The 13,825-nt window shown below is 39.5% G+C and overlaps 1 protein-coding gene across 2 annotated transcripts in view; it reads right to left on the bottom strand.

The window, feature by feature from the left end:
- LOC149197567 (diphthamide synthesis DPH2 family protein) overlaps nucleotides 1-13,825 on the bottom strand; it is a 299,511-nt gene that overhangs the window by 222,628 nt on the left and 63,058 nt on the right. The window contains exon 4 of one of the 2 annotated variants that reach the window (XM_089405897.1): nucleotides 2,800-2,908. In XM_089405897.1, coding sequence (XP_089262023.1) covers nucleotides 2,800-2,908 — 109 coding nt within the window. Of the gene's footprint in view, nucleotides 1-2,799; nucleotides 2,913-13,825 lie in introns of both variants that reach the window. The other variant, XM_089405898.1, reaches the window with a different exon arrangement.

Below are 13,825 nucleotides of genomic sequence, written 5' to 3'. Positions count from 1 at the left end.
GGTCTCAGTCCTGCGATGGTATCACCATTATTACATTATATATAATCTCATCTCTGCCATGGTCTCAGCACTATGGATTTTTCTCTGCATCATATACATGTGGTCTCTCTGCATAATATCATGTATGTTCAATGAGTTAAGTTTGGTAGCTCTGTGCATTGGTTTGCCAATGTAGTTTGACATATTGGAATTTGGCACAGTATTATATGGAATGTTCCAAGCTCTATCTCGCTCCAGCAGTTAAGTCTCAGCACAATAGTATATGATGAATATTTGTATGCTGAATGTATGGCAAGTCTCAGCTCCAGCAGTATATGGTGATGGATGGCATTCCTGCTCAGTTCAGATGGTATCACTGGAGTCTACACATCAGTAGTATGGCTCACATCAATAGTATGACACAGTATGTAGTAATTGGTATAGCATTTACGCAGTAACAGTGGCATGGCAGAATAATCTTGGCACAGGCATAGTGATATGATATCGTGTTCAGTATTGTATTGATATTGGCATGACAACATCTTTTATATGCAGAGTCCTTTTTACAAACCCTGAAATGAAACCCTAATACCAGATCTAGCAGGCATCTGTTTTGATTCCTATGATGATAACAGCATATTCATGACAGTTGACAGTTGTGACAGAAACCTTACTATTGTCAGTATTGGTATATCAGAATTGTCAACATCAGCATAACAGAGATGTCCGTATTGACATGACAGTGGTAACAGTATCGTTATGGTCAGTGTGAAGCTATGATTGTTTCTCTCTTGTATTTGTTTCATTCAGCTCACAAATGAAATTGTGAACTGACTTTGAAAGGCCTGATATATATATGATGTCTCATATCGATATACTTTGTATCTCAGCTGGACAATTGATGAAATCTAATAGAAGAACAAGAATTAATTTTTCGGGTTTTCCCCCTTGTGGGCTTTTGCCCTGGTCTCTGACCAAATACTGGAGTCTCCATTTGTGCATGTTTTTCTTCTGAAATTCCTCTTATTGTTCCTTTGCATTGTTGATGATATTGTTCTTTCTATATAATTGTTAATGTGACGATGGTATGGGGTGAATGCATATGTTAATGATGAAAATTATAAATGCAATTATCAAAAGCAAAGAACAATATAGCCCTAAGAAAAAAAATTAACACCTATAACCACTTCATAACAATCATTAAAACTGATTAATAGAACTTCTAAATTGACCACCTTATAACATGACTTAATTACAATGAATATTGTATTGGAGCATTATGGTCCAGGTCCACCCACCTATGATAGCTCTAAATGCAACTAATATCTCGAATTTGTCTTACCTCATGAGTCATAACTTGACGAGTTTAAATACTTTTATCGTTGCTAAATGTCAAAATATTTTTATAACCCTTTAAAGAAATGTATTTTACATAGTTTTTCATCTTTTCCTTTGAGCAAAAGCATGTAGTTCAGGGTTTTCTAGACTTTCAAGTAACAAAATTTATTAAATATTTTATTGCTTGCAATATTGTACCCCGTGGTTCAAAAAACATTGATTGTAATACACCCAATAATATGAAATGTGATTTGCTGAATAATAGACATCTATGGCATAGATGTGCATAACAGCTTGAAGACAGACAACACCCCTTTCAATGCACGACCCTTAATACATAACATTAGCAGAGATGGTTACCCCTTGTTGATACGATGGAAACTTTTGACTCAGGCACTACCTTGAAGAGTTTATCTCAGGCATTACCTTGAAGAGTTTATCTCATGCATCACTTCCGAGGACATCCAACTCAAGACTTGAATAAGAATTTTTGCTTTTGCTAAATCATGTATTACATCATTAATGCAGACTTCTTTTCCACCTCAAGCTATAACGCATATAAGGATATTTGTCTCATGCCAGAAAATGCCACACCCATTGAACCTTTTAACTTACACCTCATACCTTACTTGAAATTTTGGTTCTTCAAGTTCACCCTTCCCTAGGCCAGCCGCCAGAGTGTAGCCACGTCGTTTATAGGTATAGAAGAATATATACAACTTAGGTTAAATATTATGTTTGCAAATGATGTGCAATAAGAATGAGCATCCTTCAAATCTTGTAAATCATATTTTAGTCATAGTGAAAAGAGGACAACAACGAGATGTAAATAGTACCTTAACCAAGCCTTTGAATGCCACAGAAACGTATATGTCATAAAGGATCATACTCAACCATGCAAAAAGAGGCATGCATAGAACTTAAGGACAACATTAACATAATCCATGTATACTATAGGACAAACAATTCTAGGATTGTTTCAATTTGAGCCCTGATGATCTGATCCCATCTTTGGCATTTCCTGAAGCATATTAATATTGCAAACAGAAAGAATAAAGCATTGAAAAAGGCAGTCACAGATAACACTAAAAAACATGGAACCATGACTTACTGTCACTCATTGTAATGGACTAGACAAGAAGAACAAGTAATAAGAAGGTCAGGTTACAGCAGTAGCTATGACTGATTGACCAACACAAGGAAGGCCCACAGACCTCTAACCAGGGTAGAGTTCAAACTTCAATCAATTCTCTTAAAATATGCCATAATTTCTCAACAGAAAATGTGCAACTGAAGAAAACACGGTAATTTATATCCATCCTATTCACCATATTGTTAAAGAATAAATAACCCACTTAATTACAGATGTATAAATATTCCAGTCATTCTTTGGCCCAACATAATGACAGTTACCTCAACATTATTTATGCTTATTGCATTCAGGAAAAAGAAAGTCAAGGAACATTTAGAAAAAAAACGTACCAATAAGGGCTTGTCAATTGTAGATAAATGCTCCAATAGGCATTCTGCGCAACCGCTTACATTAATTGGTGCTTTCCCAAAAACAAACCAAGCAGGCAATCTTGATGTCCTGCCTAAGTCACAAAATCACAGTAAATTTAAAACCAAGAAAAATATAACATCCAAAGAAATGAAATCCAGTCTTTCAAAGCAATTTGAACATTGCTTCCTTGAGAGCTTCTATAAGTTTCTTTCTTGAAAATGTGAAGAAAGATGGATGTAATCAACAATATAAATTTGCAAATTTCCATAGATTTGTCAATATAACACTAACACAATCAGCTCAAGCCTTGAATTATATACCGAACTCTAGTCTGAAGATTGGACAATCACATAAATATACATGACAGTGGCGGCACATTTGCTGGCCCTTGATGTCGTATAGTTTGCAACCAATAAAACCTAGCACAACATGTGCTTCCACATAAAATTCAATTATCATATGTTGGACAACTGTAGCTGTGGTTGGTATTTTCATTATCAAAAACAAAGGAGAAAATATTTGGTTTCTAATGTCCAAGTCAGCCCCAGTTTGACAAGTTGGCCTCACCTCATGAAGGGGTTTGACTCTTGGTCAAAACCCCTCCAATTGAACGCCTATATATTGACAAAAGGTTCACTCCATTTGAACATCACATCAATCATAATTCAGACCTGTTCTCCAAGGATTCTGTTCACACGTGCGAAGGATGAAAATGACTTTTTTGACCAAGCAAAGTTGACTTTCTGATCTCTGCGTTGACCAGCATTGACTTGCACTCTTCTACTATGGTTTGACCGAATTTCTGTTTGTGGTTGAAGGCCGAATGTTCTTGGAATCATTGACCAGCTGCTGACCAAGTTTTGGAGCTAATTTCTGGGCGTTGACTGAGCTTTGACTGCAGATCAAAGTCTGTAATTTGACCAAGTTTTCTGAGGTACTACAGGACCGAATTTCAGCCCTTTGACCAAGATCTGCAGGTCGAAATTCAGTCCCCTTGACCAGACTTGACTGTGAGCAGTGCTTTAAATTGTAACTAGGTTCGGTCTTCATTATGATGTAATTGTAATCATGACATTGTATATTCTTTATAAAGAAAGAAAAATGAAAGAAAGAGAATCATATTTTCTTCTGGAGTATGGGTTTCATACTCAAGTTTGAGTCAAAAGCATGTTCTTCGTGCTTTTAGGTCTTCTAGGTCTTTCTAGGATAAAGAATAATTTTGGTCATGTGTCATAGTCCCATTTGAACTCATTGTAATGAAGAGAAATATTTATTTTATCAAGAAAAAACGATGGATAAGCCCAAGACCAATTCAGCCCAAGAGCAAGATCAATTCGGCCTAAAGGAGGGCTATTCAACTCTCAAGAAAGGTTGAAAACGAGTGCAATTCGACTCATTTGGACACTAAACTCGAGCAAGTTCGATCTGCAATAGCGAAGGTGAAGAAGAGTAGCTAGGAGGTCAAAGAAGAGGAACAGAAGTCGAAATTTACCAAAGAAGTCTTTCTCTCTTGTCTTGCTAGGGTTTGTGAAGCTACCAGTTGCAAGTGGTCGAGTTTCTGTCGCAGTTGCAGGGGGGCCGAAATTCTGTTGCAGGGGTTGAAGTTGTTGTAGCAGTGTAGCAGTATCGAAGTTCTGGAAGTCGAACTTGGAGACAACAAAAGCTATCCAGTGAACGGCATTGGGTCTACATCATTGGAGCTCGAATCTGGTGGAAGCATTCACCTTGTTGCTCCCGCTGCCTACACCTACCTACAAGTCAATGAGAAAAGCCTTCAACCCCACAAGTTGTGTTTGGTGGTAGGGAACTAAGAGAGGAGGTTGTTACACTAAATCTCTTCTCTCTTCGTTTAAGCTATCTCCTAGGTTAGCTATGGAGGGTGGTCCCTAAATGGAAAACTAAGTTAAAGAAATGTGAGGTTCTAAGAGAGGTGTTAAAGTGAAAGTGGATTACTTTTAAGAATTATGAGCAAAATATGATATGAGCAATAAAAATCATTAACATGATAAAATCATCAAACCAGTGCCTTAAGATAAATTGCTCAACATAAATGAAAGATACATTTTCTCAAAACAAAAGTAGAATGCTTCCAACAATGAAAGCAAAGCAATCCTAAAATGGAAACAAAGATGTTAGCACGATAATCGATACAAAATATAAAATGCTTTCAAAATATAATCAATGCCTAAATCAAAGCATATAGAGATATCTTGCAAAAGGAAAAGCAATTAGTGTTCTACTTGCAAAAGGAAAATGCAACAATGTTTGCCAACATAAAATATTCAACAATGACAAGTAGAATGGACAATTGCAAGTAAAACCATAAGATGTATTAGCATGAGATGTACTTATACTAGATTTGGATGCAATTAGTCTTGGTTATTTTTAATCTAAAATGCCTAATCTAAGTGAGAAGTCCTCCTCTTGAGGTCTTACCAAAGGGTAAAAATTGGGGTGACTGTAAGAAAGAGGGGGCAAGCGCACGGAGGTGTCATTAACAATACCCGTCCCCTGAGTCTTACGAGCCAGCGTGTGCCTTCGTTCCTACAAGGGAACAAGCCACCTTCATAACTGCAGGGTCACACGTTTTTACCTTACTTCGTACCAGATGGAAGAACTTTCCAAGAAAGTCTTTTTCCTTATACTTTCTATCAATCAAGTCTTACGCTTAGAGGTTAATTTTAGTGAGGATGCAACTATACTAAAATGCCTAATATGGTATGCAAATAAGTTTTCCAAATAGAGATTTGCAATGCATTCAATATAATAGAAATAGTGTTCAAAGTAAATTGCAAAATGTAAACTCAATTGGAAAAGGAAATTAGCTTGCACATGAATTAAATAAGATTACTAAATGCTTTGCTTCAAGAAAATGGAAATGTGCTCAAAAGATAACTTGGATAGTTGCTCAAGATAATGCAAGATACATAAGCTTCATGAACATATAAGATTGTAAGTTACTCAAAATAATTGCTTTGACAAATGATAAACCAATAACCAACTAAAGCAATGAAGCTTGAAATTTATGTGCTTGCAAAATGAGCAAATAACTTAAATAAATGAGCATGTAAAAAATGAGCCTATTGTGAGGCCAACATGAAACAAATGGTTAATCATTGCTACTCGAAATTAGATGCCTTGCATAGAATAAATTACTTCAAAAGGTAAGTGTTATGTAAAAAATTAGTTACTTTTAGGTTTATTATTTAATTTTAGGTTAAATTAGACGAAAGGGCACGATCATAAGATCATGCTCTTTCCCCAAAGGGTGCCCATGGCGATATATAAGCCAGGAACCCCAATGTAAGCAATCATCATCTGACAAATAATTATTAATAAATATTTAAATATATATTTTTCTGCGTATCAGAAGTTTTTCACTTCATCTGGTATCAGAGCCAACACAAACTGGTGACACTCACAAGTTCTGCTAGCCATCAGGCCCTACGAGCTTTCAGAATAAAAAAATAAATAAATAAATAAATAAATAAAATAAAATCGATGCGTGTGGACTATCCTTGTACTGCCTGGAGGTGTTGTTACGGTGCTCTGCGGCTAAACAACAGCTACGTTTTCGTGGTTGTGTGTGTTCTGACCAGTCACTGGTTGTTAGGACGTGGCTATGCCGGGCCGTAGCATAAACTCCACAGACTAATTCTGTGGTGACCTGCGGTTGATACGCTGAACCATCGCCGAAAACCTGCGTCGTGGAATATCTCGTGTGGTGGATCTGCAGTTAATTGGAATAAGTGCTGCGGTGATATCCGCTTGAGGGTTTTTTTTTGAACGGTCAACGGGAGGTGACCCCCCTGTTGGCATTATGATTCAGGTGTTGTCCTTGATGGCAAACCCATTCAGGTGATAAATCAAGAAGGACGCAGGAAATATGTTCAGCAAGTGCGTCCCCGCAGGTATACCATACAGAACCCGCGTCCAGGGACGCAGGCCAGCCGTTCAGGAGGTGCGTCCGCCCAGTGCACACATTTCAAGGCAGAGAAAAGCACGTGGGGGTTTCTTGTGTGGTATCTAGCCGACGGTTTTGTGTTTCTATGGTGTCGGCTCGTGGTTTTGTTCCATGTTTTGGGGAGAAGCTTGCCTATATAAAGCAAAGGAGTTCATTTGGATTATGCATCATCTTGGTTGAATATCTTTTGGTGAGATCTAGTCCAGATCTATGAAGGCGAATCTTCTAATGGACTGTGATCTCTATGGCGCATGATCAGATCTGTGGATCTGAGTGTTTGGGTTGGTTCTGAAGTCCTCATATCTTTTATATCTGAAGGGACGCAGGTTCAGTGAAGGGAAAGTGCGCCGGGACGCAGTACAGTAAAGGCTCAGGTGCGTCTCTGAGGCAAAGGACGCGGCGCGACTGTGTTATTGGGTGCGTCTCTGAAGCAAAAGACGCGGCGCGATAGTGTTTCTGGGTGCGCCGGTCGCAGCAAAGCATAGAGGAACAGTGCGTCGGCACGCAGAACAGTGGAAGGTAGACTGCGTCCAGTCGCAGGTCACAGAAAGAAAATATGCGTCCCTGTCTTAAGATGATCTGTTGACTGTATATTTCCGTTCATAAGGTGTTCTGGGTTATTTCTGTAATTACTGATCTGATATCTGTAGTGGACTGTATCTGTTGTATTCTTGTTGATCATTTGATTCTTCATAAAAATAAGTAGGGGGTTGTAGCTCCCTTCCAGGAGAGACTGGAAAACGAGAGAGAGTTGTAGCTCTCTGCAGGTTGCAGCCTGCGTGCTGGTAAAGGACTGCACCAGTACAAAATCATTGTAAAAAGAATTTCTTGAAAGAAGATAGAGACATATTGCAGCAGGTGGTTTTCTCCCGCATTGGGTTTCCACCTTACATCTTGTGTTCTTTGGTGTGACTGTCTATTTTCTTTATTCATGCTCATTATTTTATGGTACTGATATGCAAGAATAATTCAAAAGATCAAATAAGGAAGATTTGGTAAATTGCTTGATAATACTGATTCACCCCCCCTCTCAGTATTATTTCCAACACCCCCACCAACAGACGTGACGGTAAATATATAAACTTATATATAACGTCAAATATATATAACATTTATTTATATATAACATAAAATATATATTTATAACGTGAAATATATATATAACGTTAATTTATATATAATATAATTATATATATATATATGTTATATATAATACATAATTTAATTTAATTATAAGTATATATATATATAACGTTAATTTAATTAAATTATTTTAATTAATTAACCAAAAAAAAATTAGGATGGCAAATAAATACACGCCTCACAAACCCGCTCAATGTCGACAATGACAATGGCGGATTTCCAAAAAAAAATTGTTGCATGCAGAGCATAAGATAAATAACAACCACGACGAGGTCAATAACAGATTAGATGATTTCGAGATCAAGCTTAAGAGGCAGGCTAACAATATCAAAAAACTTCAAGTAGATCTCAGAGAGTCCTTAACATTGCTGAAACTTCTGTGTAAAAAGATGAATTGTACACCCGCACAACTACTACAAGAAAATGAAGAGAATCAAGAGCACAACTCATCAGATTCAACAAAGTCAACAGACTCTCATGAAAAAGTTGAATCCCCAAAAAAATCAGCAACACCCCACCAAGAAGTGAGTAACGCGACTCTTACAAACAAGCAACTCTGGGATACCTTTACCAATCAACACCCCTTTTTCGCTCAACCATTAGCGACATACCAGCAAAGCGCAAAAGTCGAGATGCCTAAATTCGATGGAAACGAAAAAAACAATGTTGCATGGATAGATAAAGCAGAAGAATATTTTAAGATATATGACATCAATGATGATAACGAAAAGCTCAGGCACGCATCCATGAAAATGGAAGGGGAAGCATATAATTGGTATATGTGGTGGAAAAAGACAACACATGTCATTAGTTGGAGAAAGTTTAAGGACGCATTCTTTAAAAGATTCCAAGGTGTAAAGGAAGAAGAGTTCTTTTCAAAACTCATCAAATTACAACAAAAAGGAAGTGTGGACGAATACACTCAAGAATGGGAAACCTTAGTAACACAAGTACCTAGGTTATCAGAATCTCGTCTAATTCAGTCATACGTCTCGGGACTCAAAACCCATTTACAAGTAGAACTTGAGATGCATGACATTGCATCAATAGAAGTAGCAAGACGAAAAGCAAAAACAATCAAAAACAAATTCGAACCAATATTTTGGTCAAAAGCGGAAAAAACATATTCAAGACGAAGAATACCCGAGTATGTGGACTCAAATAATACAAGATATGTTCCACCACATCGTCGTGAAGATGAAAAATCTAATGTGGAAATGCAAAGGATAAAAGAGGGTAAATGCAAACGTTGTGGTGAGAAGTGGGACCCCAAACATAGATGTGCTAAAGGAAAAGAACCAAAGAACCTATATAATTGTGAAGCAACCAATGATTCAAACAGTGAAGATTCTAACATAGAAGAAACAGAAGATGCCCCAGAATTGACGGAAGTATTCCACAAGTGTCATTATCAGCTATGACAGGTATATCACAACCTCAGACCTTAAAGTTAAAAGGACACATAAAGAAGAACAACGTAGTGGTTCTCATCGACTTTGGTAGCACACACAATTTTTTAGATGCAAACATGGCAAAGAGACACAATATTTTTTCAATTCCCTTACCAAACATGAAAGCGCTGGTAGCTAACGGTAAGAAGATTGAAAAGGTGGGGAAATGCCATAAGGTCAAATTGCAGATTCAAGACTTTAATTTAGATTCTCCATTCTTCACAGTACCGTTAAGAGGAGTAGACGTAGTCTTAGGTATCTAATGGCTACGAACTTTAGGTACTTATGCCGCCAACCTTCAAGTACAATTTATAAAATTCAAATGGGGAGGTCAGAAGTACAAATTACATGGATTCCAAGCACCAGAGAATCAAATTATATCATCATCTCAGATGATGAAGATGATTCGAAAAAAAGCACCTGCTTATGTAGTACAATGTCACCAATTAGAAATGTTATCCGCAAATATGACTAGTGAAGAGTCACTAGAGATACAAGATCTAATTCGGAAGCATGAAAAAGTATTTCAAGACCTACCTGTGAAGATGCCGCCTAATAGGGAAATTGAGCATACAATAGAAGTCAAGGCAGGGTCAGACCCTGTCAACATCAAGCCATACCGATATCCACATCACCAAAAAACGGAAATTGAGAGATTAATCCAAGACCTTTTAAAGTGTGAGACCTTGATCATCTTGGAATATCTTATCAAGTGGAAGGACATACCCAAAGAAGACGCTTCTTGGGAGAATGAAGCATTTTGTCAACAACATCCGCCGTTACGTGTGCTTTGAGGACAAAGCATTCTTTTGAGAGGAAGGCAATGTTATGTAAAAAATTAGTTAGTTTTAGGTTTATTATTTAATTTTAGGTAAATTAGACGAAAGGGCACGATCATAAGATCATGCCCTTTCCCCAAAGGGTGCCCATGGCGATATATAAGCCAGGAACCCCAATGTAAACAGTCATCATCTGACAATTAATTATTAATAAATATTTAAATATATATTTTTCTGCATATCAGAAGTTGTTCACTTCAGTAAGATTTAGAATTTTACTTGAAAGCTAAACTTGAAATGGCAAATCATGAAAGTAAGTAACAAAAAGAAAATTCAGAAAATTAGCTTGTGAAGGTAATGTTGTGTTAATTTTAAGCATATAGCATAAAAAACTTATAAAACAAGCTCAAAATCAAACCACCCACATGTTCCTCCTTTTGCAAAAAATGAGAAAATGATGCCTTGGGTGAAAACCCAAGCTCCCACAAGAAAAACTAAGCTTTTATTAGATGTTACAAGATGAGAAACCTTGAAGAGGTCTCAAGTAAATCTTCAAGAGGAGTCTTTACAATTAATGGGTTTCTCAAGCTCTAGATCTCCTTCTTGAAACTCAAATTCAGAAAATGAAGTATAATGAGAAAGCTCTCAAGATTGAAGAAGTTAAGTGTCTCTTGGTGCCCCAAGGCTTGGCCTCCAAAGGTGAATGAAATGTAGCACAAAACAAGGAGTCAATCCTCCTCAAAAGCCCACGGCCTTGCCAAATAGCAGCCCTCCTCTTTATCCACGGCCTCCTCAAAAATATCAACTTTGAAAGGGTAGAGAGGTCCTACAAGGAAAAGTGTTAGAGTTTGTGTGATCCTTCCTTGATGCTCTTGTCACCAACATGTACTTTTTAAGTCTAATTGTTAGAAACCCTTCATGTACTTTTTTGATTTATTTCTACCTACTTGTTCTGATTAATTAACAAGTTATTTACCATGTAAATACTGAAAATAAATACAAGTACATGCTCAACACATTACAGATCATCAACTGAAGGAAACAAAACAAGCACACAAGTGACACTGTTGTTTTTGGACCAATGTCCCCAGAAAAACCCAATGTGGGAAAACCGGTGCAGCTATCTGAGGGTTTTATTATTATGCAGTTTTTTAATACAATCTGGGTGCCAAAATCGGCTCACCCAACAGAGCATAATCTCGGCAGTAGTACCTCTCTACTTGGAAGGAGATATTCCGGCTGAAACCCCGGATAAACACTCTGACAGCTCCCAGCTTCACTCTGCCCCACGAAAAACCCGAGCGTCAGCCTCTAGGGACTGCGTCAGCCCTTTCTGACCCAGCGTCTGCCCAGCATCACCCTGGCTTGCCCTGCTTCAGCGTCTTGAGGCCCTGCATCAGCCCTTTGAGCCTCTACTTCACCCACACTAGCTCTTTGAGGCAATGCACAGCTCCTGGCTGCCTCTGCGTGAGCCTTGGCTGCCTCTGCATGAATCTCTGGCTGGCTCTGTGTCCCTCTCTCCAGGATTCTGCACTGATCCTCCTGGTACTATCTTTGCCTCTCTGCTTCTGTATTCACTGCCCCTCAGCTGCAACTCTGATCACTCTTTCGACTTCCTCAGCAAACCCTGCCCCAGAAAATCGAAATCTTGATCAACTCGGTATATTCTCCAAGTGACCCTCAAGCCTCCTTTTATACTTTTCTCATTGACAAATCAACGGCCAAGATTAAGTCCCTAATCAACAGCTAAGATTAACTCTAGCTTGATCCATGACTTTTGGACCCTTCTAACACAGTTTTATATTGATTCACATTAATATTTCATTTTCCCTAAGTTTAGACTTAGGAACTCCATTAAAAATATTAATTATTTTAATATTTCTCAAACTATTTACAGTCTGCCCAAACCATTTATGGGTATTGGAGATCTCATGTGCTTTAGCCTCTCCACCAATTTTCGTGGCTAGAGCACATCTGATGCTACCCCAAATCAACACTCCCTCTTAGCGAGGACTGTGCTTTAGTAATACTCCTCACTGAGCATCACCCTGATCATCCTGCATCGGTCTCTGTGTTGATGCTAGGCCTGCTGCCCAACAACGTTTGCACTGTTGCATCATGTACTGCTACCCATGGCCCTGCCACTGCCACTACTGCATCTGTACGGCAGCTCCCTTGGCAACTGTGCTGCTACCCATGGCACTACCACTACGATTGTTGCATCTGCACTGCAACCCTCATCATGCTACATCATGCCGCCCATAGCACTGCCACTACTCACTGTTGCACTGCAACTTAGTTACTGAGAAGTAAGTAACTGATCTCCCAACTCTGACATCTCTGTCAGGCTAGAAACACTCCTGATGCTGAAGCTCCCTCTGTCACGACAAGTGCTCCCTCTCTGACCTCTGCACTGCTGCAACAACTCTGTGCATCTCGCGCTGCTGCCTCACGCTGTCCTGGGACTCCTGCACTATAGCTCCCTCTTTCGCTCCTTCCGCATCTGTCTCTACCGACATCCGTTAGTTCTGCTACTCCTCTGCGGGGCTCCCATAGCAAGGTATAATCCAAGAGGCTAGGTACCTCGAGGATCCAGCCCCTCATCCCCTGTAGTCCATCTAACTACGGCTCGATGTCTCCCCACTTCTGCTCAAGTGGTGTGTGAGCACTCATGGCACAGTCATCATCTGTCTCCAATTCCTTCTCTGCCCTTGTTGGCCTAGCCTTGGTCTCGGAAGCCTCTCCTTTGCTTTTCTTCCTCAGACACTAGCTCGCATAGTGACCTAGTTCCCCACAGTTGAAGAATTTGACCTTGGAGAGGTCCTTCTTCTTCCGTTTCACGTGCTTTCCCTCAGATGTTAGGGCAGCATTCTCCTCTTCCTCCTTCTTGACTCTGATCCCCTTGCTGCTTCTTCCTACCTTGCTTAGCCTTCTGATCTCTTCTTGGCGAAGAGTCGCCCACATTTCCTCCCAATCTGGAAGGGTCGCCCTGCCCAGTATACTCTGGACAAACACCTCCCAATCTTCTGAGACTACGTTCAGGGTTGTTCTCACCATCAATTCTTGATCTGACGTGGCCCCTATGGAAGTCAATTGATCCCGGATCTCCTTCAATTGACCGAGGAAGGTGTCGATCTATTCTCCCTTCTGCATCTGGTATGTCCGCAGCTGATTTTCTAGTAGCATCTTCCTCTGCACGAAAGTATGTTGATACAACTTCTTTAGGGCCTCCCACATCTCATTTGTCGTATTCTTCTCGGCAATGTGTGGTACTACATGGTCCTTGACCCCGTCAGGGATGATGCTCTTGGCCCTCGCCATTGCACCCTCGTACTTGTCGTTATCAGCTGGGTCAACTTGGACCGCTATTGTCCTCAAGGTGAATAGCTTGAAACGGTTCCTGTCTAGAAGGGATAAGATTCTGGTTTTCCAGACTACGAAGTTTGAAGCTTCGTCCAGTCTGTCCTGGTCTCTTACCCCGTTCACTACCATCTCGTTGCTCCTCTACTTCCCTTCTGGAAATTCTCGGTGTGACTCCCTCTGAGCCTCGATTTCCCTCCTGGAAATCCCTCTGCCAATGTCGAGGTGCGCCCACTCTAATCCTTAATGCAGCTGCACCACTGATCCGGATTTCCTGGCTAGAAATCCTCGGTAGCAACTCCCTCCT

Source organism: Pinus tabuliformis, chromosome 2_2, assembly GCF_031772625.1.
Source record: "Pinus tabuliformis cultivar Carrire ecotype Pingquan chromosome 2_2, CPIR1, whole genome shotgun sequence".
Lineage (NCBI taxonomy): Eukaryota > Viridiplantae > Streptophyta > Pinopsida > Pinales > Pinaceae > Pinus > Pinus tabuliformis.
The sequence above is the reverse complement of the archived record's forward strand: the minus strand, read 5'-3'. Positions and strand labels throughout refer to the sequence as shown.